We start from the raw sequence: 26,328 nt of genomic DNA on the forward strand, positions 1-26,328 counted from the left end.
AAATTCCCCTCCTGATCCCCTTTCTCACTGCTGTCATAAAGTAATGGTAATTAGTTCAAAACCATTTATCTCTATTTTAATCACAAATTCATTAGAATGCTTTGTGAATTCATATAAAAAGGAATTAATTTTGACTTTTTAATCATTTTCCCTTTGACCTTATTTGCTGCCGCACTATTACTATTGCACAGTCTACCTCTACAAATCATATGCTGCTTATTACCCTTAAATGCCACGTTGCAGTCATTTTGTCCTTCCCAAATTTCCTATCTTAATGCTCTGCTCCACTATTTAGTTCAATGCTTTGCTTATAAACCTGGTTGTAAATCCTTTCCCTCAATCTTAAAACATTCACCTCAGAACCAGAATATGTTGAGACAATAGCAAATTCAATCTTAAATTTAAAAACTTGTAGTTCCCTCCATTTCAACAAAAGCATAATTCAACTGCATGAATACTCTTACCTTTAGTATAGATTTTGGGCGCTTTTTATAATGAGTTTTAGGTTTCTCTATAATTGGTAAGGGAGGAAGTTTCTTCAGTTCTTGAAGGACAATTATTGCTGCTCGTTTTTTGGAAAGCTTTTTACTGTTGCCTTCCCCTTCTGCAGTAAACTCTCCAACTGTAACACGGGTAACAAAGCTCTTCATGTGAGGGGGCCCACTTTCTCTGGTTACCTGTCACCAAGGAAAAAAGAAAAGTCAAAACATGAGACACGTCCAATTTTCTTGTCTCCTTTTCATCCAAGGGTGATACAAATATATCATTATTCATTATGTCATCATCATCATCTGAACAGTGAGTGCTAGCACACCCTACAAATGAGTGTGTGTGGTTGTGGGAAGGAGGAGATGGGCATCAGTGATCCTTTCCTGCCATCCCAGGCAACTATACATTTACAGAAGTTAAGCCTCCAGACACCTGACAAAGCAGCCAAAGAACAACAAACAAAATGCTAGAGGAACTCAGAGGGTCAGGCAGCATCTATGGAGGAAAATGAACTGAGTCCAGATGAAGGGTCTCAACCCAAAACATTGATTGTCCATTTAACTCCACAGATGCTGCCCAACCTGCTGAGTTCCTCCAACATCTTGTGCGTTGCTCAAGATTCAAGCATTGAGTCTCCTATGGGAAAAGGAAATGGTAGAGCCCGTGAGATGGTTCCCCAAGCAGACTGCCAAAATCATTTGGCAGAATGTCTCATCGATAGAACCTTCAAACACTAAGACCTTACGTGGATGGTAGTGTGAGGAATCCTCACTGTGTGATCCTTCAGAGTTTCAATCCCTTGAGCTACCTCAAGTGTGGATGACACCATCATCCATTTTTTGCTGGATTGTGTGTTTATCAAGGTCAGGAAAGGGATAAAGTGGTCTTTGCAGAGATTAATCCTGAGCAGCTGCATAACTTAGAACTCTGTGTTTTATGTGCTGTTTCCAGGGATGCAAATGAGAAAAACATTGACTGCTGCTGGAATATCATCAACTTGGTGAAAGACACATAATGGTCTGCCTGAAACTTGCAGGTGTTCAAGTGCAAGGAGCTGTCTCCAACTGAATGCTGCAGAACAGCACAATTCAAGGTGAAGCTCTGAAGGATTCAGTGATGCTCAGTGCTACTGATGCTACAAAGGTTCTGTGGGGAAAGCCTGCAGCACAGAGCCCTCCCACCACTGTACACTGAAGGGCTGGGTCCTGTGTAATAACTTTTCAAACTGATAGTACATTTGGGACTGAAAAATTGATGCCATGCTGACATAATGTAAATATTGTAAGCAAATGTAATGATGTACTTGAGCTGGCTGTGGTGCAGATGAGACCATCATCCATTTTCTTCAGGATTATGTATTTAGCAAGAAGGTTAACAAAGGCCACCTCAGCAGTAGTCTCTGCAGTAGGTTCATCCCGAGCAGCTGTGTAACATAGAACTCTCTGTTCCATGTGTTGAATGAATATTAAAAGTATAACTGTATATTTTAGAAATAAAGCATATTTTGGGGGAAAGAAAACTTGAAAAAATTGATCGTCCATTTATGGAAGCAATACCCCACTGGAATTTCTGACTATATCAGAGTCAGCAGGGAGTAGTTTACAATACTGGCAGATTGAAGAGCCAGGACAAAGGGCTCTAGCTCCACACTTTTCCTGGCACAAATCCAAGCTGAATCTATCTGCTCCAAAAGAGAACTACATCTACAGAAAGAATAAATTAACTTCTCATGATCCATTTCTCCTTTTCTGTACTTGCTGCAACAAAGCATGAGTCTCACGCCGGAAAAAAATGCTGAGCTTGTAAATGTGATTTCAAATATCTTACATTATTTCCGGAGCATGAGAAGAGCAAAGATTTTAACACAAAATATGTCAGTTTGATTTTATTATGTACCCCCAAATAATTGCTTTAATTGCTACTCTGATCATTAGCTTCTGAATCACTACAGTTAGGTTACATTGCCTTTGCAAAGTGTGGATTTGCAGCCCTTCACTACAAGCTTTCTACTTCCACCCAAGGAGCTTTCTCAATATTTATGTGCTACATACAGATTAATGTTATTGCAGTAAACCAATTCTAGCAATGATTTTGTGACGTTATTTAATAAGCCGCTTCATATTACTACACTATAAAATTTAAACATTTTTGGCTGAATTAAAGTTCACTACAATTGGTTGCAAGATGACACCATACAATTAGTGCCAAATCTGTTCTCATCTCCTATTTGTATACTAGATTCCATGACACTTAGGGGGAAAAAAAGCAACAAAGAAATGGAATTTGAGACTATCACAGAATTAAGAAAATATTGTAAAGTAACACAATAATCTGGGAGAACCTACTGCTATTCTATTGATGTTCATACTTCCATCACTATATATGTAGCGAGGAATGTAAACTTGTGTAAAGTGAACCAGTTTCTGTTCCAGCAGTATTATTTGAGGACTACATTATATATTCCTTTTCAATATTTAGAATGCTGATATAATCAGACACCTGTGGTAATGTCAAGTACTATGAAAGCCTTGAAAACCATATAGGAAGCAGAGGAAAAAAGATAAAGCAGCAATATAACAGAACTGAGGTGTTTCCCTCGATGTTAAAAACCTATTGAAATGTACTTCTATTCATGCATGGGGTGTGGTGTCACTGGTAATACCCATCCCCAACTATCCTTGAGGTGAAGGGAGCCAGTTTCTGCACAGTTGCAATCCCTGCAATGACAACACTTCCACGGAGTCATTCCATAGGGATTTGACCCACCATTGATGAAGAAAGAACAATATTTTTCCAAGTCAGGATGGCTTGTGACTTGGAAGAACTTGAATGTAATGGTCTTCCAATGGTTCTGCTCCTCTAGCTTTGGCATTATCATCTGCCATATCATCATTTATCATCACAAACTTTGAATATTATCTTCATCTTGCTTCATACAGAAGCACACTGATTTATAATCTAAGGAGTTACAAATGGTAGTGAACATGATACAATCATCAATGAACAGTCCTGCTCCTGTCCTTATCATGTAAGGAATGTCAATGCTAAAGTTGCAATATTCTCCTTTGGAACTCTGGCATCAAAAGCCAGAACCTGAAAAAGTACCGAGCACACCGAGTACACAGGTCAACAGGTAGTTTCAGATAGCATTGTCAATTTCACCTTGGATCACTTTCAAGATGATTGAGAATGGACTGATGGTGCAGTAATTGGGTGGGAGGTCTTTTTTAATGGACAGTACATTTCTGAGCTATTTTCCACTATATCAGTTGGGTACCAGTGTTGTAGCTATTCTAGAAGGGCATGGCTAGTTCAGGAGTAGTCTTCAGCACAACAGCAGGGACGTTGCCTGGTCCCATAGCCTTTGCTACATCCAGTGTGTTCAGCTATCATGTAGAATGAACTGAATTAGATGGAGACCAAGTTTTGTGATGCTCAGGATTTCAGGAGGAGATAGATGAATCACCAGCTTGACACTTATGGCTGCAAATATTTCACTCTTGCCTTTTGCATTTTCATGCTGCACTCTGCCAGCCATTGTCATGATGGGTTGTTTACGCAGCTTTCTCCAACTCGGTTTCATTTTCAACCACCATTCACAGTTAGGTATGCTTCGATCTGACCCAATCATTGCAGAACAACTTAGCTATGACTGTTGCAAGTCTGTAGCTTCACTAGGTGGGTTCCTTATTTTTAGGGATGCCTAATGCTGCTCCTGCAATGCTCTTCTGCACTTCTCATATAGTCACCATAAGTTGAGCAGCTTCTCATTGGTTCTGACAATTAACACCAGTCTCACAGGAGGTAAAATGCAACATTGCAGCGAGAAAGATTTAGAAAGGAGTTGGACCAGTGATGCAGCCTTGTTTGACACCAATGCTCACTATGAATGATTCTGTTGTCATACACACTGATCAATATCATGGTTTGCATGCCATCACAAAGCAAATGTAAGATGGAGATGAATTTCTGTGGGCAATCAAATTTGAGCAGTCCATTCTGATTGACGGATTCAATGGTTTTGGTGAGGTCAAAAAAAATGCAATTTACGTAGCTGATACTGCCCTCTTCAAGAAAAGTGTGGGGAAGATCATGACCACTAGGCCTCTTCATGGATAGAATCCACACAGTGACTCAGGAGCTGCCTGTCAGGCACTGGGAGGAGGTGGCCGAGGAGGCGGCCGAGGAGGCAGCTTGGGTCATTGGGCCATGTGAACTTCACAGAGCAAGATCTTGATACAACAGTGAAGGGGACAAAGACACCTGAAGACTGGTCTCTCCTGCATGGGCATTAATGCTTACATATCAGTCAGCACAAGTGTAGGTGCTGCCCAGTGTATGCACAGATGCATGCACTGTGGGTTCAAACCCAGTGGCTTCTCACACCCTTCTTGCCTACACTCCCAGCTATGGACCAGCTGCCTGGTTCATCCATGTCCACAACCTTTGCTTCTGTCAAACACCTAACCACCAGTCCCCAGATCCAGCTACACACCAAACCACATTAGTCCCCAGAATCTAATTCTGCCCCCTCACCTAACCACAGCAGTCCATGACCCCCAGATCCACCTGCACATTTAACGACCCTGAATCCTTCTGCACAACCAGCCTAAAAACTCAGTTGGAATTACATTACACTAAAAATCTAAAGGGTCCTGGTTCAATTCCATGTTTCAATAACTTTGTGGCATTCTGACAAAAGTTAAGTAGCATTGTTTTGCTCCCAAACATATTATCTAACGCAAGTACAAGATAAGCCTCATGACCAAGCTTTCCCAAGATTGTGCTTCTGGCAAAAACATCTTCCAACAAAGATTAATTACACAGTTATAAGTATGGTGTGTCACAATTAAGCTAACACAATGAGAGGCATCATAGTACTTTTATTTCTACTCCCGATCATTTAACTGAATAAAACAGAGCTGACCAACATTTGTAATTGTAACACCGAATTCCACAAACAGCACTGGAATGTTTTGGGATGTGACGTATGGAAATGCTGCTTTAACACCTGCCACACTTCTGGAGAGTTATTCAACATAACATCGACCCCAGCTGTATTAATTCTATCCACCCACTTAAGTGGTGTAAAGCTGATTAATCAGAAAACAAAATAAGAAAATGGTATTACAGAACAAAGAAACAGTTAAAACAATCAGTGGATAAGCACAAACACTATGCTGCACTCATTTTAATACTCTTTTTATTACAGAGGATTACTTCTGAGGGTAAGAATAACAAAAGCAAACTTTCATCATAAATCCTCTTTGCATTTTTTCCTACTTAAGTCTTTCAGTTAGTATGAATAACCTGTTGAAACGAGCACTTTGCTCAGTCACCTGATCAGCAAAATACATATAATTAACCTTAACTGACCATTGAAGGGCAGAGTTCACATCACACTGCATCAAAAATGTAATAGTTAGGGAAATTCAAGACATAATGAGTGCTTGTGAAGTCTTTAATAACTTATAAATGTCTCTGAATACTTCACAATGGGGAGAAATGGACATTGAGCAGGAACTGAAGAAATTAATGGAGAGACTAAAAGCACTCAGACTTTGTGTTTTCGAAGGTCTTTGAAGAGAAAGAGCAGCAATGTAGCCGAAGAGAATTAAAAGGTCAGCAGGGGAGTGCCTGCAAATTGAAGGTATGGGAATGAACAACATTATAAAGTTTAAATTGTTAGAACCAAGAGGTACTAAAAACCTACAATTAATTCAAGAATGACAAAAGATTTGGAACAAGTTTAAATGGCTTACTCAGGGGTTAATTGTGGGTTGGTGAAATCAATGTAGAAAGTTTCTATGAACAAAAAGATAAATATAAATAAATAAATAAAGATAAAAGGATAAATATATGTCTGGTCAAAGGGAAGGAGCACGATATAAAAAGTACAAGGCAGACTGTTTGGTCATATGCAAACAATAAGATGTAAGCAAAAATATTTCCACAACTATTCAACAAACTAACTTCTGATAAAAAAGGGCAATAAAATGGTAAACTAACATCCTTTCATATTACAATATGCAATAAGTGACAAGAAATTGAGTGGTGTGGAAGAACAAAGAGATGTGCTTAGATCACTAAAGGCAGAAAAATAGGCAGACAAGTTGATTAAAAAAGCACATAGAATGCTATCCTTCATTATGCAAGGTTTAGAATTTAAAAGCAGAGAGGTTAAACTAGTACTGTACATAACACAGGTAAGATTACAGCTTGAGTGCTGCATACAAGATGAGATTGCAATGGAGAGGGTATGGAGGAGATTTACAAAGCTGCTGCCAGGATTGGAAAATTATTGCCATGAGGGAAGATTGGATAAGTTAATGTTGTTTTCTTTGGAACAGAGAAGACTGAGGGGAGATTTAATTGAGATGGATAAAATTATGAGGGGCCTGGATACATTAAATAGGAGGTGGACCTGTTTCTCTTAGTAGAGGAGTCAAAATCTAAGGATTTATAGATATAAAGTAATTAGAAAGATTAGAGGGGAGATGGAGAAAAATCTTAAAGTGGCAGAGACCTGGAAATTACTGCTTGAAAGGGTGGCAGAGGGAGAAACCCTCACCACATTTAAATGGTACTCTGATGTGTTCTTGGAGAGCTGTGATCGGCAGGGCTATGGACCAAGTGCTGGAAGGTGTGATTGGGTAGAAGGGCTCTTTTTCAAGGCACACTGGCATGATAGGCCAAGTGGTCACCACCTTCATTTTCTTCAATTCTATAAAGAGTTCTCAAAGTGGAAAAGACACACCTCAACTTCTAGTACATTGATCTCTAAATATTCATGACCAATGCCGTGAAGAGGTGTATTTATAGGGTAACTTGCTTTAGACCAAGTAATACTATTTTGATTTTTTTTTCCCACAAGGTATAGCTTAAGCATTAGTTTGAATAATATGTTCTTTTGGTCTCTTCACATGGTGGGCAACTTTGAAACTTTGGCAAGAGTGGAGGAGGACACAATGAACACCCAGCCAGAAACATTTCAGATACAGTCGACCAAAAGAGCTGGGAACTTCCACATATAATTAGAGATAATTGCATTTAAGTTTATAAAACGATGACAGAATAGATTGTGCTTATGCAGACCGTCTGTTTCAATTAATTGGTCAGAAAAGTCCAGTGGTCACAATCTCAAGTGAGAGCAGAACAAGATTAGTTGTTTAGAGGTGACTCTATTCCTGGAGAACACTGGATCCAAAGGTCAAACTGCATGGCATGGGAAATTCCTACAATCAACAGCTGCTTCCTTTTCTAGCTAAAGCCAAAGACCCACCTCACATAATGTGGCAGTAGAACATCATAGTGCCAGAGGTCTCCCAGAGCAGAACTGATCACCCAAGAAAATGAAAAATGATTTTTCCAGTTTGTATGTCCCAAAAGAAACACCCTCCACGTGTCAAACACCACACACCAAATTGGCTGCTGCTGTTACATTTCATTCCCTGCAGAAGATTGTATTTGGGTTTATGGATTGGTTGGTCTTTTATTGTCCATCGTTCTAATTTGTACATTCTTGTGTGCCTACAATTGAAAACTAGAAGGCATGGCCTGCCACAAAAAACTGGAGAAATTTCCCAGATAGGGTTTAGTGAAGCTGTGAAGGGATTTGGCAAAAAGAGGAAGAATTTTGAACACTGAACAAATCATACTGGCAAAATTTGGCAAGGGCAGGGAAGGATATTGAATATCTGCCACAATCAGAAGGTACTTAGAAATAAGAATTTGTTTTATTGAGTTCTGGACTGGTTGGAGTGCGATAAAGATGAAGGTGGGGAGGCTAGCAGAAATAGAACATTTTAAAAAGATTATCCGGCCCACATGTATTACACCTGCACGTGTGAAAGATTGTTTACCTACAAATCTCTTAGCCACCCTACAATGCAAAGGTGGAAATACACAAATGTGCTTATTTATATTCCATCAGACTATGTTTGGAAATGCTCTCCATGTCAGTAATAGGCTGTGTCTTGATTTGTCCTACATTGTAAATTGTAGAGAAATTGTGCCTTATGTTACTGACTTTTAACTCTACAAGCCCTGTACAACATGCCTAGTTAAAGATCAAATAGTTATTTTCTTTGAAGCAGTGGATTCATTCTACCCTGGATTTATGTTTACTTCAACTTGAGCCCTCGTTTATACTTCTGGTGTTCACGAATTCTAGTTGTTAAAGTCGCTAAGTTGTTATCACAACACTGAGCAGTGACTGTGGGATAGAAACAGAAAATGCTGGAAATATTCAGCAGGTCAGGCAGCATCTATGAACTCTTTTTCTGAAGGTCATTGAACTGTAACATTACTCTGCGTCTCTCTCTATAGATGCAACCTATTTCTTTTGTTTTTGTTTCAGACTTCCAAAATCTGCCTTTTTTTTCCGTTTCAATTGATTGTGAGGTTACATCTAGTCAGGTATGAATTTCTCCCATCAGGCTATCTATTTCGTTCCAAACAATACAGGAAACAGTCCAGTCATTTCTTTAGTGTGTTAGAAAGCCTGAAATATTTTCTCTGGTCAACAAGTTTTATAATCAAAAATTGTTGTAGCTATTGAGTTGATTAAAAAAAGTTAAATTTCCATCATACTCCTCACTTACAGAAAAACATCTCATATTTTATACGTGCCTGCAGAAAGCGGTGAGAGTAAGATAAGAAAGAAAATGTAAATCAGTTTCACATCAGGCGACAGGTCAGAAGAAGAAAAATGTATTCTTTGAAGAATAAATTGGGGTGATTTAGAAAAATAGCACTGAAGAGTAGGACAAAAGTTGCTAATTATTGCATTTCTTTTAGAAACCATGTTTTACTTGATCATGGTTACATCTCAATATTTTACACACAATTCTTTCTGACCCAACTATGGAGACGTTTATTTTGCTTTTTATGTAGGCATTTTGTCTCACAGATCAGTGCAGAAGACACTGTAAAAACAAGCATGACACAATGCTGAAGAATAAAAGTTCAAGTTGTCCCTCAGTTCCTTGTATGTTTTTAATTTCTTCTTACTTGCTCTTTATGTATCCTGCAAAAAGCATATGATTGGCTACTACTATTATTGTACAAAGTAAATACAAAAGCTCAGATATTTTTATAATTATTGGACAGAGTTTTTACAACAGGGAAGATTTTAGAGTAGACGGGGGTGTTGCAACTGGCATCCCTGCAGGTTATAATGCAATAACTTGAGAAATAAAGGACTGCAGATGCTAGAATCTAGATGAAAAAAACAACAAGATGCTGGAGAAACTCAGCAGGCTCGGCAGCATCCGTGGAGAAAAACAGGCGGTCAACGTTTTGGGTCAGGACACTTCTTCAGGACTGAAGATAGGAAAAGGGGAAGCCCAATATATAGGGGGGAAAACAGAGCAGTGATAGGTGGACAAAAGAGGGGAGGCGGGGTGGGCACAAGGTGGTGATAGGTAGATGCAGGTAAGAGATAGTGATGGGCAGGTGCGGGGGAGGAGGGGAGAGCAGACCCACTGTGGATGGGTCAAAGGTAAGGAGGCAGGCACCCCACTGGGGGAGGGGAGTAAGTGGAAGAATTCAATGTTCATGCCGTTAGGCAGTAAGGTCCCAAGACAGAAAATGGGGTGCTGTTCCTCCAGTTTGCGTTTGGATTTCTTGCTTTCACAGCAACATGTTCGGCTACATGAGAGTAACTCACTTTAGAGAGGCAGGTGTCACTTAATCATTCAAATTGATGTGGCATTTCATTAGGTCCACTAATTTCCTGGAAAACTTTCTCCCTGAAAGTGGGCACACAAGTCAATAGGGTGGTAAAGAAGGCACATGGCATGCTTGCCTTTTATTAGTCGAAACACTGAGTTCAAGAGTCAGGAAGTTATGTTGCAGCTTTATAAAGCTCTATTTAGGCCACATTTGGAGTATTGCATTCAATCCTGGACACTCCATTACAGGTAGGATGTGGAGGTTATGGAGAGGCTGCAGAAGAGGTTTACCAGGATGCTGCTTGGATTAGAGGGCATGTGGTACAAGGAGAGGTTGGACAAACTAGGGTTGTTTACTCCGGAGCAGCGGAAGTCAAAGGGAGATATGATAGAAGTTTATAACATTATGAGAGGCAGAGACAGCCAGCCAGTATCTTTTTCCCCAGGGTCGAAATGTTTACTAATAGAAGGCATGCATTTAAGGTAAGAGGGGGAAGTTCAAAGGAGACATGTGGGGCAAGTTTTATTTTACACATATTGTGGTGGATGCCTGGAATGCGTCGCCAGGGTGGTGGTGGGGGGAGATACAATAGATGCGTTTAAGAGGCTCTTAGATAGGCACGTGAATATGCAGAGAATGGAGGAACATGGACCACGTGCAGGCAGGCGGGATTAGGTGTCATTAGCTTAATTAGTTTGGCACAACATTGTGGGCCGAAGTGCCTGTTCCTCTGCTATACTGTTCTATATTCACCAGCAAGAGTGTGGTGTAAGTGAAAGCCACATGAGAGAAATGCTAATACTCAGTACGTATCTGTTACCTTACCTGGGTGTACCGCATCCATACCTTGGAAGGTTGATCTGCACTTGGAGTTCTATCAGATCGTTATGGTTGCCTTAGATTTGATATCAAATGGAGGTCAAGATAACTAGCTGATCACAAGTCCCAGGAAAGAAGTGTGACTTACATGAGACCTCGTCTGCAAACAAGGTCTATAAGCAGAGGATAAGCTTCCTCAATGTGTTTGAGCATCAGCATCTTAGGCAGCTCAGGGTGTTACACGAGGTGGTGATAGAATATGTCATGATGTCTTATGACAGAGTGCTACCAGTACTTCAGATGGAATCCTCTAATCTCTCTGCAATCATTTCCAGTACATGTGGATCAGCTTTAAACTATAGTATGTTCTCTGCTGCTGCTCCAGATGTCTTTTGACTATCGACAGCTAATGAAGGACAGCTTATGCTGCTAGCCAAGCAGAATCTGGAGAGTCCTTTGTCCTCAGACATGGACTCTTCACTGGCACCACCATCTGCTCTTGTTCACTTGTGAAGTGCAATATATGAAAATCTAACTCTGTCTAATTTGTCACATCTGAGCTAGGACATGATCTGTGCAAGTTCCGTGACGGTTTGAGCTCCCCTGAGTTGTAGTCATCAGTGACTCTAAATAGTGCATGATGGCCCTGTGGGAGATGACAGACATGAATAAGAACTGTCAAGTTAATGTTGAAAAATCAAAATATGTTAAGAAATCTAAAATAAAAACAGAAAATGCTAGAAATACACAACTGGTCAGGCTGCATCCATGGGAAGAAAAACAGAGTTAACATTTCAGGTCAAAGACCCTTCATTAAGATCAACTCTCGTTTCTCTTCCTTCAGACATGGCCTGATTCCCAGCACTTTCTGTTTTTATATTAGTCAAGGTTGTTTGAACAGCTCATTGTATACTTGATCATATTTCACTTGCTGTTGATATTGACAATGTGAAGATGTATTATCTGCCATGCAGCTGCCTTATATTCGTCACCATTTAGCTGGGATACCCCATCTACATCAGACAGGCATATTGAGTCTTGTCAATCTTCAGTGCCGCCTCCTCCTCTTCAGTTGCTAACTATAAGATCAGTAAAGTACTTCCTCTACTTCTGCATGTTCTGTGCTTTCTTTTCCTGCAAGGAAGGGCAGAGATCCGTGAGGGAGAGTAATAATAGTATTCACATGTTGGTTGGAGAGAACTTGAAGGTGACTGTAAAGAAGCAGCCTCCCACAGTGGTGGTTTGGATAGATGTGGATTTGAGGAAGCGCAGAGACAGAGAAAGAGATGGTGCACCCGTAAGGTAAGCTGGTGTGGGGTGTGACATTTTGTAAGCACAGCATAATGTGCCACTGTCTTCATTCCTGCCCTGTTTATCATATTTAACCACTTCCTGCACTGAATCCAGAAGCGTGAGAGGTATTCATTCTGCTGATCTCTTATGCCACCTCCAATCATATCTTCCTGGTGGTCCCTGGCAGACTTCTTCCATTCATAGCTGGAAGAAAGTATCTACTCCTGGGTCCTAACAGATCCCAAGAGCACATTCAGGAAGGTATCGGAAAAGCGAGGCTCAACTTCTTTCCACAGTAGGAATTCTTCTTTTCAACTCCTAACATTTCAGCTCATATACTAAAAGGAAGATATTTCATATGCTGAAATGAAAACAGAAGATGTCAGAAATGTTCAGCCAGTAAGGCAACATACATGGTGAAGTGTTCTGATGAAAGGTCCCTGACCTGAAATGCTAACTCTGTTTATGCACAGATTCCAACTAGCTTCTTCAACGTTTCCAGCATTGTCTATTTTTGTTTAAAATTAAATGCTCACCATGTCTCTTAAATGTTTAGTTTGTTGGATGTGGACTATCATCATGCATCTGATGCTCACTGAACAGGAATCCCAAAAATCAGATGTTAATAAAGTGAATACCTTAATCCAGTTGCCCACATAACAGTAATCGATATCCACATGGATATTTAACCAAATGTGCTTCTAATGGCAGGTTGGGGATTTTGTTCTCAATTTTGGTGGATGTAAGATGCAAAGTGTCATTAACTACAGAAAATAGAAGTGGCTAAATGGTAAAGGACCTAGGACTTTGTACAATCTGCATCATCATAATGATAATTCTTCATTGGAACTCATCACCCGATTTCTCTAAAAGCTAATAAGATACATTTTCCCCTGATGGTATGCAAAGAATGGCAAAAAGTGTTATTTTATTTTTAGATATAAACACCTACCTCAAAATTGACTGGCAGGTTTCGTTTCAAAGCAATCTCAAACACCAAGCTGATTTCAGACTTGTTTATATCTGTATCCTCTTCTCCTTCATTTGAAATTTCATCAGTCTGAAGTATGAGAAAATAAATTTTATCTAAAGTTATACAATTGTTTCCTGTGCACAATGCAAAGCGATCTTAAAAATTACAGGGAGTGCTGGTGATGCAAACCGAAGTTTCACACCACTGCCCCCCACTGACATTCTGTTAAATTCCAGCTTTTGCAAAACAGTAAGCATTCTGATCCAAATATCCAAGTTATTAATAAACAGAAAAGTTCCTGAGAACACTAGAGAAATAATGATTAATTTGGACCTTTATCATCTACCTATTGCATGTGTTCAATTAGTAGATCCCAAAGTTTCAGAAACCGTTGAATTTGATTTTCAAATCTGACTTGATATGCTGGTGTAGAACTGAGTGTGTGCTGTATTGATTGTGGCAATATCATTTTGAATGAAACACGAAGTTTGCCTTTGATTCTAGTCAACATTCCACAAACAACCTTGCCTAATATGAACAGGAATTATGATTACCCCATGTTTTCCAACATTGTAACAGTCAAAACAAAAAAAAAGAAACAAGAGAAGTAGGTCATACTGTCCCTCCAGCCTACTATGCCATTCAACAAAATCATGATGTAATTGTTTGTGTCAACTCTAATTTCCTGCTTAACTCTCATGCCCCTCCATTCCCCAGTAGTCCAGTCTCAGCCATGAATATACTTAATAACTCAGCATCCACAGCTCTTGAGAATAGAAAATTCTTAAGAATCATGACTCTCAGAGAAGAAATTTCACCAAGCTTCAGTCTTAAATGTGTATCTCTTTATCCTGAGATTATGACCCCTCACTGTAGGTTTCCCCCATCAGGGAAGGGATCATTACAGTATCTACCACGTTAAGCCACCTCAGAATCTTACACACATTAAAAAGACCATACTTTATTCATCTAAAGAGTAAAGACTCAATTATTTCTCTGAGCAACCCTTTCAACTCGAGACCAATTTATTGAGACTTCTCTACACTCATTCCAAGGTAAGTACATCTTTCCTTAAATGGCCTTGAACATCCTTAATGACTCAGTATCCACAGCTGTCCAAAGGCTTCCCCATTTTTTTGCTCCGTTCCTCACACAAAATGGCCAACGTTCCTTCTGCCTTCCAAATTACTTGCTTACCTGCATGCCAGCTTTGTATTTCTTGCACCAGGGTATCCAACTCCCTCTATATACCAACATTCATTTGTTAAAGACTCTTTTAAGCTCCTTCATCCCTTTTGAGATATATTGCCCTGATGAAGCAATATGCAGCTTTGAATCTTCTCTTTAGATAAAAATGTCAACACTTACTGAACACGTTTTATTCCTAAGACGACTAAATCTTCAATTAAGAACTGACTGCCAGAAACATAGCTACTAAAGTCTGAGGTCCATGATATTTTCCAGTTTCCCAGCCTCACACTTAAAAATCCAGTGAATTTATGCACTATTTCTCATTTTTATAAGGTTCTACAGTCCATCTGAACTAGTGCCTCTTTTTGCTCCTAAGTTGCTTACTTTCACAATTTCTTCAATGGGCTTCCTGGCTACTTGCTAAATGAGGCATTGTCCTGGCTGGCTTGCCTCATTCATTATTCCATTCACTTTGCAAGAAAACATGACTGCTTCCATTTGGCATCTCTACATTGAGCAAAATATGGATCATAAAATGAGTAGAAATGATAATGAAGAGAAATTCTCCCACTCTGAGGCATGGAGTACCAGGACTCCTATACACAAGGACCATGATCTCAAATAAAAATAAAATTCTTATACTAAATTTAGTTAGCTGTTGCATAACTACAAAATGGAATAAATCCAAGTGTAAGTCACTAAATTATCTTTTCAGCCCAACTGGAACCAACTCAAGAAAATCAGCATAAAATTACATTTAAACAACTTGTCAAAATGCTGTCACTACAATGTAGTTGAGTTTAATCATGTAACATGGCAGTTGCACAATAAGTGGACCTAATCTATTTGGTAAAGTCTGCATAAAGCATTGTAGTTGTTGCTAACACAACTGTTTCCAGAAACATGTACATTTTTTTTCTTCAACCTTGTTGCATTTCAAACTCTCAATCCAATCAAACAGAAGAATTTATAGTTTTAGGTGACCAGGAAGTTCCAGATACAACCAATTGGTATCATTAGTGCTCCAGGCTAGTGACTTCAGCTGGAAAAAGTGTAAATTTACTTCTATTCATTCACTGGGAACTGGGAATCACTGGCAAGGTCAGGGTGACAGCCCATCCCTAATTGCCCTGGCTGCTGTAATTGTGTGGCCTGCTAGGCCATTTCAGAGGGATTCAAGAGTCAATCACATATTGGATGTGGAGTCATATGTAGGCTAGACCAGCTAAAGATGGTAGATTTTCTATCCCGCAGGTTATCAGTGAACCAGGTGGGTTTTTATGACAATCTAGAGTTTACTCATGACTAGTTGTTTTTTTTTTAGATTCCATAGTTCTCTGGATTGTTAGCCCAAGTCTCTGGCAGAGCACATTTATTATACAAATTTTATTCCTGTCAGTATGCTTTGACTAAAAGTCATAAGGACACTCTCCCTATGTCCCCTTAAAATCAAATATCCAGTCATTCACAATACTATTACACAAAAATTTGCCTTTTAGCCAAGCAATGTTGGGAGGGTGGCAAGAAGTGGGAGAGTAGAAGGGAGAAAGGGTCACTTATACCTGTGGAATTTTTCCTCCACAAAGTCAGTGCCTCAAAAAGTGAGCGGGAAATTGAAAGAAAGAAAACACCACTTCAAAGAATACTATGCAATACCATGTAAAGAAAGCCTTGGGCATGATTTTTTTCCTGTGCTGATTGTATCAGTAATTAGTTGTCTAATTTTCCTCCGGAGAGCTAAAATGGAAATTTTTCACGTTAACGTTCGCCAAGAACAGCAGGCAGTAATTTCCGCAGTAATTTCTGGCAGTAAAGGTAGCTAATTTCAGAAACATGCAGCTTGAGTTGAGTGCTGGATAAAAAGCAAGACAGACAAGGGAATATGGTGGCATGTCAATCATACTACTGACTTCCCCAGAGCTGAGTGCTTCCATGATGCTGGCATTCAAAGACAGGCAAATGTAAAAAAAGTTTCCTAATTTTACTTCTGTTGGCTGATGCTGACAGCAAAATACTAGTATCTGGTTTCTGGAGATTCCTATCTCTAGAGAATAATGATGTCATTTAAACAAACTTCATACCTTTTTTAACTCTACCCTTGGCAGAGAGCTATACAATTTTGAATGTTTACTGCTGATTAACAAACTACTTTGCAACTCCAGCCAAAATATCTTCAGTCACCTAATTTAGACATCACAGCATTACGTTAAGGCACACAGTTCCCTTTCGCTGCATATTAGTTGCAAGGAATGTCAAAACTTCTTTCAAAAGAAAGATAACCAACTAGTCATCTGTTGAGCGATGTGAACAAAAATGTATGAGTAGCTGTTAGAATAATAACTTGCTTTTTAAAGACATTATTAAAAGATATAAAGCCCATAATGAGATTACAGTAATGCTATTATAAAAATATTGATACATCTCAGAATACACAGCACAGTGTTACCAATTGGCAGAACAATTAAGTGAAAGCAATTGGTACATTCAGAAGTATATAATAAATACAATTACACTCACGCAAAGCCTTGTTATCTCAGGCATTAATTATTCAATATGTCAAACCTGAGACTATGTTTGATGGCATATTTTGTTTTTCAACTGGACTTAACTTGCTAAATATACTCAAGAAGGAAATGCATATATTACTCAATGTGGTTTTAGATCGAATTAAACTTTATTTAAAGATGACAAGCTTAACTGAGGAGTCATTGTCAGAGATGGGCAACTGATCCAGATGCAAACTTGCCTTAATTATGTGCACTCGAAGTTTGTCAGTAATTCCCAGTTGCCCAAATCAGAGTTTGATTTTTGAAAACAGAAAATCTGAAATATTAATTCAGTCGAGTTTCCAAGTGCAAATCTCAGTCTCCGTGTTGAACACGAAACTTTGGTATCCATACATTGCATAAACCAAAGAACTGTGTGCTTCATATATACATTTATTATATTAAAAGGGAAAGCTTAATTAACTATTTACCGCTTACTAAAAATGAATAAACTATCACCTGATGAGATGAACGTAGACTTGTCTGTAGTATCCAAAAATGGGCAAGTCCCTAGTTCTACACAGAGTATTAAAAGAAAGTACAAAAGGAAAGCACAAGTAAAAAAAAGGTGAAAATTATTTGAACAGGTCTTTTTTGTTATCCCTAATGATGGCCTCATATTATTCATTGAGGGGTGGAGGCAAATATTTGGCAGACGTAAACATATCTAAGTGCTTGTCATTGAAAGAGAACATAGCTTTCTGAATCTCTTTGAATAAAATATCACTTTCCTGCACATCATTTTTTCCTAGTATATCTAGGCCATTGCTTTTATGGAGAATATTATGATTTTTAAGCGAAAGATATGATTGATGAATTGCCTTCCTGATTTTTTTCTCCCCCCGTTGTTCCTCAAACATTGTGTGATGTAGTTATTGGGAAGAATAAATTACTTGTGGAGTTTCAGCGAATCATAAACTTATGGCACCAAAAGAGGTCTTTTGGCCTAGTATGCCCTAGTTAGCAAAAATACTATTTAGTGTTTAGCCAATTCCACTCCCATCTCTTATTCCATAATCCTGTAGGAAGGTTACAACATCTTAAATGACGATCCAGATACTTTTAAATGGGATTGTAGCGGTTGCTACCATGGAATAAAACAAGACTCTACTCGGAGGATTGCCAAACAGAACTGGTTTATTTTCCCGCCTTGCGCGGGCCCTTTAAGGGAGAATGTTCCCGCCCAAAACAACCGGCAATGACGTAAGTCCTACGTCATCAGGACTTTCCCGCGCGCGGGTTCTCCCCGTCGCTCAGAAAGACGAGGCCCGCCGCCATCTTGGGCCTCGTCGCTCCGACGCCGCGCGACCCGACTGCCAAGCCGGTTTGCCCGACTAGACGGTGAGTCGCCACACAACCCCCCCCCCCAGAACCGGCGAGACAGTCCCCAAGGTCCGTGGGCTGTGCCAGCTGCCGCTTAGGGGGGCGGCCTCTGCGTCGCGGCATGGCAACCTCGACAGGCTGTTGCAGATCCAAATGGGCCGGTTTGAGGCGGTCCGCCGTGAAAACCTGTTCCCTGCCTCCAATGTCCAAAATAAAAGTGGATCCGTTATTCCGTATGACTCGGAACGGTCCCTCATATGGTCGTTGCAATGGTGCCCGAGGTGTGCCCCTGAGAATGAAAACAAACTTACAGTCCCGTAGTTCCTTGGGCTGGCAGGATGGGGCTTGACCGTGCCATGAGGTGGGAATCGGGGCCAAGGCACCAAGCTTCTCGTGCAGTCTTTGTAGGACTGCCGGGGGTTGTTCTCCTTGGTCCTGAAGGGCAGGTATGAAATCCCCAGGGACAACTAGTGGCGCCCTGTATACAAGCTCAGCTGACGAAGTGCGAAGGTCTTTGAAAGCCGGGTACTTATCTTCCTCCGGAGGCGACTGGATGAAGTCTCCAACCTGGGTGGCTGTCTCCTGGTCCAGAGAGCTAACCACATGGTAGTACTTCATGGAGTCGGAGGTGATCTGCTGAAGATGGAATTGCGCTTCGGCCTGGTCAAACCAGACACTGGGCCGAAGTGTCCAAAAGGTGGGCAGCTTGAGGGCCACTGCGTTGGCTGCTGCGCTGTCGTCCATTTCGCGGGTCCAAAAGCCGTTTGGACCATCGGGGTCACCAATGTAGCGGTTGCTACCGCGGAATAAAACAAGACTCTAATCGGAGGATTGCCAAACAGAACTGGTTTATTTTCCCGCCTTGCGCGGGCCCTTTAAGGGAGAATGTTCCCGCCCAAAACAACCGGCAATGACGTAAGTCCTACGTCATCAGGACTTTCCCGCGCGCGGGTTCTCCCCGTCGCTCGGAAAGACGAGGCCCGCCGCCATCTTGGGCCTCGTCGCTCCGACGCCGTGCGACCCGACTGCCGAGCCGGTTCGCCCAACTAGACGGTGAGTCGCCACAGGATGTATGTTTTTGCATCCACCACTCTTCTAGACTGTTAATTCCAGATCCTAACCACTGACTTATCCTTCTAAAATATTCAACTTTTCCTCTGTAGCCTCTCAGTTATCACTTCCTTCTTATAATGCAATAAACAAAATGATACACAGTATTTCAATTCTGGCCTAACTATGCTTTAAATACTTCCAGAATATACTCCTCAGCCAATAAAGTATACAGGGTGGCACAGCAGTACAGCTAGTAGAGCTGCTGCATCACAGTGCCAGAGACTTGGGTTCAATTCCTGACCTCAGGTGTTGTCTGTAATGGAGTTTGTTTGTTCTCTCTGTGGCTACGTGGGTTTCCTCCAGGTGCTCTGGTTTCCTCCCACATCTCAAAGATGTGCAGGTAGGTAGGTTAATTGGCCGCTGTAAATTGCCCCTAGTGTGCAGGTGAGTGGTAGAACCTAGGGGAGTTGAAGAGGATATGGGGAGAATAAAAAAATGGGATTAATGTAAGATTAGTATAAAATGGATGCTAGATGTCCAGTGTGGACTAGATGAGCCAAGGAACCTGTTTCTGTGCAGTTTCTCTCTATGATTCTATGACAATATAATTTCTTAACCATATTATCCACTTGACCTGTTAACTTCAGGAATCAGTATATATGCACTTCAAGATCCTGGTATTCTCCTGTACTTCTCCGTATGTTATCCTTTTACACTGTGTATTCCTTTGCCTTGTCTGTTCCACGGAAATGTATTACTACATACTTCTCCAAAATGAATTCCATTTGGCACTTTTGTCCACCTGACTAGCCTACTGATATTTTACTGCTGCCTTAAACTTTCTTCTTCACTATCAACCACACAACCAGCTTTGCTATCACCTACATGCTTGTTCATTACTCCACTGAAATACAAACCAAATCAATGACATACAAGAACAAATCAGTGACATATACCACAAAAAGCAATAGAACCAGCACTGTATCCTGAGGACCCTCCACTGCGTATACACTTCCTATCAAACAACATTCTTTAAACTTTCTGCTACTGAGCCAATGTTGGATCCAACTTGACACTTCCCCTTGGCTTTTATTCCTCTGATCAGTCTGCCTTTCTGGGCTTTGTTTAAAATCTCTAATCATTTACATGGAGCCCAGAACATTAGTCTGTTCCACTTATGTGAAGATCTCTTCCAGCTGGATATAAAGCAGCACCAACATGATATCAACTTTTCTTCCAGGCTCAGACAGCCAAAGATTAGCTCCCAGGATTGTCTGAAGTACTGGCACCCAGTCTAATAATCACCACCTATAACCAGGGTAACACAGCGACTGTCCTGGAAATGAGAATAGCAACTTGTATACTTAAAACTTTTCTTCCCCCGATGGCAAAACTGAAATCCTTCCATCTACACCTTGAAGAACAACTGAAAGTAAGCATCATGAAAACTTATTCCAAAATTTGAGATCTACTTGAGAAATCTAGATTTTGTAATTTTTCCCCAATTAGGTCTGCCAGTAAACTCCAGTACTAATTTAGAATTGAGAAAAACATCTGCACAATCTTTACATATCCCCTATATAAACATTTACATTTAAAACACCGATATTCTTAACATTTATCCTACTGAATAAACAGGAACTCTACATGATGAAAATTACATTCTGTAACTGATTCTCTAAATTTAATCAAAGCAATTTCATGCAGTCTGTTTACATACAGTACAAATGTTGTCATGCATCCTACATCAATGCATTTCCAACAATCAAACTCTCATTACCCTGCAGAAACCCACTTTCCGCAACCAAGTGGTAAAATATGTTGTTTAATAAAAATCATTTAACGTGCAACAGAGTATGTGCTTGACTTATTGTTCAGACTAAATCTGAACAATCTAATATTGTTCAGACTAAAAGAACTCTCAGCTCCCCTCTTCTCTAGGATCATTTCAACCATCCTAATTTTAACTTCTCTATAACGCTTCAAGGTCAATGTATATATTGGACCAGATCATGCCAGGCCCTGGCTGGTGCCTGCAGCTCTTCCATGATTGTCTTTACCTGGCTAAGTCCAGAGGACCAATTTCAAAAGACTTTTGCAGCTTGGGAATAAAGTGGTGAGATTGCTACAGCAACTGGGCCCCATTATCAGGTGCCCATGATAGCCTTTGACAGAGGCAAAACTGAGGAAGCAGCTCTATCTCCTGTCAAAATGTTCAAGGATTTCAAACGATTTTTAAATGTCAGGAATAAATAAAAATTATAAAAGTAATGGTCATTTATAAACTAATAAGATTGGAAGGGAATGATTAAGAAATTAAAAATAAACTTTATTGAAGGCACATAAAGACACTTAAAGATAATTAAAATATTAAATTAGAGTAAACTATTTTAAACAATACTTCCCCTTTGCCTTTTCATCTGCAAACCTAGAATCCCCACCGAAATCAACAGAATTCCAATCTGACATGGAGTCCAGCAACTTAATGCAATGACAGATGCACATCTGTGTCTGCCTGAAACTAACTTCCATTCAAATTGCTGCACCAACGATTCCTTCTGAGCTGCTGGTGACAGCCAGCTGCATTAAACGCATTGTTATTACCAGTTACATGTTACTGCTCTCTAAATTCTCAATTAATTTTGGTTTCTTATTAGTTACAAATCTGATGATATTGACCAAAGTTATCATCCTGCCCCACTGGATGACTGCACTTCCTTAACTTCTTTGCCCATTCCATTATCCTGTATTGGTGGGCAGGCATGGTAGTGTAGCGGTTAGCGTAACACTATTACAGTGCCAGTGACCCGGGTTCAATTCCGGCCGCTATCTGTAAGGAGTTTGTATGTTCTCCCCGTGTCTGCGTGGGTTTCCTCCAGATGCTCCGGTTTCCTCCCACATTCCAAAGACGTACAGGTTACGAAGCTGTGGGCATGCTATGTTGCCGCTGGAAGTGTAGCGACACTTGTGGGCTGCCCCCAGAACACTCTATACAAAAAAGATGCATTTCACTGTGTGTTTCGATGTGCATGTGACTAATAAAGATATCTTATCTATTTCTTCATGATTTACTTCTATAGCATTAATCGTTGCACTGACTGCACCAATTGTGTCTACTACTAATGTCTGTTATCTTTAGACTCTATTGATTCATTACTTATACACTACCCCAAAGGATTCATTCACAGGCACCAAGCAACTTTCGAAATGAGTGCTGTTATGTCCATCTTGGCCTCTCTGTTGGCACCACTGATTTCTGGAGTCCTGCTGTGCTTTCTAATCACCCCAACAATCAAGCCATTGTTTTCATTTCTCACCTATAGCCGATCTCAACCACATCACTACTGAAACCCTTATTGCTTCTGGAAGGAATTGTGTGCGTGCTCACCTCACAAAATACTGTCTCCAGCAATTGCAAACCATAGCTAATCCAAAACTTTGTAGCTCAAAAACTTCCACATTCCCATGAGTTTCTGACAAGTTCTACGGATTCACTGTTCCCCAAACAGATTTCATAGTTTCACCCATGCATCAACCCTGTGCTCCCCATTCTTTTCCCTTGTCTAATTGAATCACTAACCACTAAAGTTTTCCTAAAATAAGGACTAGAAATTGTACCCAGGTAATTTGAATGTTTGCCTGCTGTGGGAACCCAACTCGTTAACTGAAGCAGATGACTCGGGTATATTTTAGCTCTCTGGGATGTATGCGGTTGTCCCCATTATCTATTTCTTCCTATTAGATCTTCTCAGCCATCCGACATCATGGAGAATGGGGGGGGGCGGGTGGTGCCAGTTACATGAATATGCTACCTGCATGAGAATTGCCCAACAAATATTTACTTTACATTACACACTAGTATTTTATGCTTAAACCATTCAATAAACTGCCAAACTATGTATCAGCTTCTTACCTTTTCAAATTAACAATGAATATATTTTAAGGCTAAACAGTATTAATGTAAAATAGAGCAAAAAGAAATCAAATAAATGTACTCAGCATCACATAAAGTGCCGAATCTTTAAAGGAGATGTTGCTGTTAAATCAGCCTACAACTGCATGGCCATTATGTATTAATGTATAAACACAGCATGCCAAATTCAAATGTGTGTTTTTGAAAAATGTTATGAAATTTATTAATATTCTTAGAAATTTGACTAGCTGCATAAGAATTATGGATGCCAAAATACTGGATAAAGTTAGAGTTTACTGTATCTACATAGTTATGAGGATTGGTTCACCTCTTAATTCCTCATTCAGTATAATCAGGAAGTAAAACAATCAGTAATTTTATGCAGCATTTGATTCTAAAGACGTCACCCATTTTTTCCTTGGCAGACATTTGTGCTCTGTTCAGGACATGAGGTGAAAATAATGTCCATCTTTTAGATAGCCCAATTTATTGAAACATCACTGAGGTAGCTCCCTCGGTTGCCATAAAATGCCAAGGGCAATGCCAAATGTAGAACCAAACACTATAAATCAGAAGGTCTCGAGGTTTAGTAAGCAGGCAATTATAACACCACAATTTTAATACCCTGGGTAATGGAGGGTGTTGTTCTATAGTGTTAACACGTAACTAGAGGATACAATTAAACTTTTTAGTAAAAGGTAAACTCTTTAGTAATGGGTAAACCATTTAAGACAAACTAGTAAAATGAATGTAGATTATTCAGATTCCGGTGATTGATGAATATTTACCCGACATGTCCTTTCTGGGATAGGTTCATCACGAAGGGCCTGAAGGGCTTTCATAGCAGCATTGTGTCTAGCAGCTTGACGAGTCCGTCCTTCTCCAATAAATTCCGTATTACCCACAAGCAATTGGACATAAAATAATTTGGGAGTTGGATAATGGTACCTGTGTTGAGCAAAAGTCAACAAATATATTTAGACACAAGCAGAACTCACCTTGGGTTTGTTAACAATGATCACTTTGTTGCACCATGCATTCTTCTGAACTCTGAGACAATTAACAATTAAACAATAGTTGGTTTTTGTCAGCTGGTCTTGTATTTGTAACTGTAGAAGAGCATTTATTTGGATGCTAGTGGGGAAGGCATATGCAGTCTTGGCAAACTTATTGGCAAAATACCCAGTGGAGACTACCACACCCCCCCCCCCCCAAGAGGAAGATGAATTTAAAAAAAATCTGTTGTTGACATTCATCATAAACAATTAGAGGCAGCATTCATGGCATGCAAAGCATTCTTGTCATTGTTATCCTGGTAATTTAATCAGTTTCTCTCACCTTATTAAAATGTTACATTGTTAATGCTCAATTATATGAAAAATGCTTTGCTGCAAAATTCAAGTCATACGTAACCAAAAAAAACACCTAATTATGTCAATCAGAGATATCAAGATATTTAAATATGATAATGAAAACAGGCATTCATTATTGGGTTAGGGAAAAGTGCCAGGAATATAAACTTAAGATTTTCAAAACCTTGGTTTCTCTCTTCCTCTGGTGAGAGACCAACTACATGCTAATGTGGCCTATATTCAGCAGTTATCCAAGCAGCAACTCTTCACATCTAAAGCCTTGATGTTATTTATAGCTCATCTCAACCATGACCTCATTTAATAAACATAGGAAGGAAAGCTGGACCACTCATGCCTTCAAGCCTATATCACAGCACTCAGGTTGATTTGTACCTCTATTACCATTTGACTGATGTTCTGTATCCCTGCATCCAAAATAATTTTTTTCATATATTTATATCAACCTCTTCAATTACCAAGTATCACAACTACCAAGTGTATCAGGAAATCTCAGTATTCTGAAGAATACAACACCACACTCCGCCTACACTCGAAGTGAAGTGGAATATTTTATAAGCTCCTGTGTACAAGAACATACTCTAAAGATCAAATGCATTTAATGATGGCTTAAGGTGCATTTACTGAAATTTGTGCAATTTGACCATATCATCCAGTAAACAGAAGGTTGAAATCCACTCATTTGCAATTCAGCAGACAAGCACTTGGATGGAACACGATGCTGCCAACGCTTTGACATATTAGAAATCTTTGAGCTGGTGTGTTGCCAGCAAAGGGTGACACTTCTTGGGAATGCAACAAAATGTTATCTTAGGCATCTTAAGGGAGTCCAATCCCAATTACAGACAGCATCAATCTTAGACATTCTTAAAGTTTGAGAGCTTAATAAAAACTTATGGATGCGTCTGTATTAAAATATATACTCAGAGTATTTGATGTGTTTGATTGCATGTATATTTTTCTCTTGGCAACTTTTCAGAATTTAAGAGGAGAATGCCCAAAAGACCTCTTCAGTTGCCTATCAATCATATATAACATTTATTAAACTACTTTTGTATCATAAACTATAACGCTTCCACAATATTTCCCTGCTTACTCTTGGTGGGATAGTTCAATTGGTGCATGAAGGATGGGTCTTCCATTGCAGTCATTTTTTATGTGTGTCCTTGACAATGAGCAATAACAATTCAACTGTGAAGGGAGCAAAATTAATTTCAACCTTGTGTTTTAGTCAATGAAAACAAAAAAAAACTGAGGGGAACAATAAGCAGGAATTCTGACAATGTTTCTCCTCTTATCCAAGTCCATTGAAGTAAAGTTCAAAGAAATCAACTGTATTTCCCCAACTGTTTACTTGACCGAAGAGAGAATTAAACTTGGGACCTGCTAGTCTATATGTTTAATTGAAGAAAAACATTTACAATAAAACTCTGATAATCTGCTGTCCTCCTAATTAGAAATCCTGATGGTGTGGCATCTGGCTCACTGGGTGATGTTTCCCGCGCTCTTTTTAAACTCACCAAGGCCCTGTTTCCTGTGCTCCTTTTAAATTCATTGGGGCCCCCATTTCCCACACTCACTTTAAACTCACCAAGTTCTGTTTCCTGCGTTTCCTTTAAATTCACCTGGTTCACTGAAAACATTATTATACTAATGCACAGCATCTAAAAGAGTGAATTAAAA

The 26,328-nt window shown here is 39.7% G+C and overlaps 1 protein-coding gene across 3 annotated transcripts in view; it reads right to left on the minus strand.

Annotated features, from left to right (window-relative positions):
• stau2 (staufen double-stranded RNA binding protein 2) overlaps window positions 1-26,328 on the minus strand; it is a 211,545-nt gene that overhangs the window by 114,089 nt on the left and 71,128 nt on the right. For all 3 annotated transcript variants that reach the window (XR_007956897.1, XM_052023204.1, XM_052023203.1), the window contains 3 exons: window positions 24,064-24,223; window positions 13,229-13,336; window positions 465-677 (listed from right to left, as the gene is read on the minus strand). Coding sequence is in view for 2 of the 3 variants with exons in the window: in XM_052023204.1 (XP_051879164.1) it covers window positions 465-677; window positions 13,229-13,336; window positions 24,064-24,223 (481 nt within the window). In the remaining variant the exon portion in view is untranslated. The remainder of the gene's footprint in view (window positions 1-464; window positions 678-13,228; window positions 13,337-24,063; window positions 24,224-26,328) is intronic.

This window comes from Pristis pectinata, chromosome 9, assembly GCF_009764475.1.
Source record: "Pristis pectinata isolate sPriPec2 chromosome 9, sPriPec2.1.pri, whole genome shotgun sequence".
NCBI classification, from domain to species: domain Eukaryota; kingdom Metazoa; phylum Chordata; class Chondrichthyes; order Rhinopristiformes; family Pristidae; genus Pristis; species Pristis pectinata.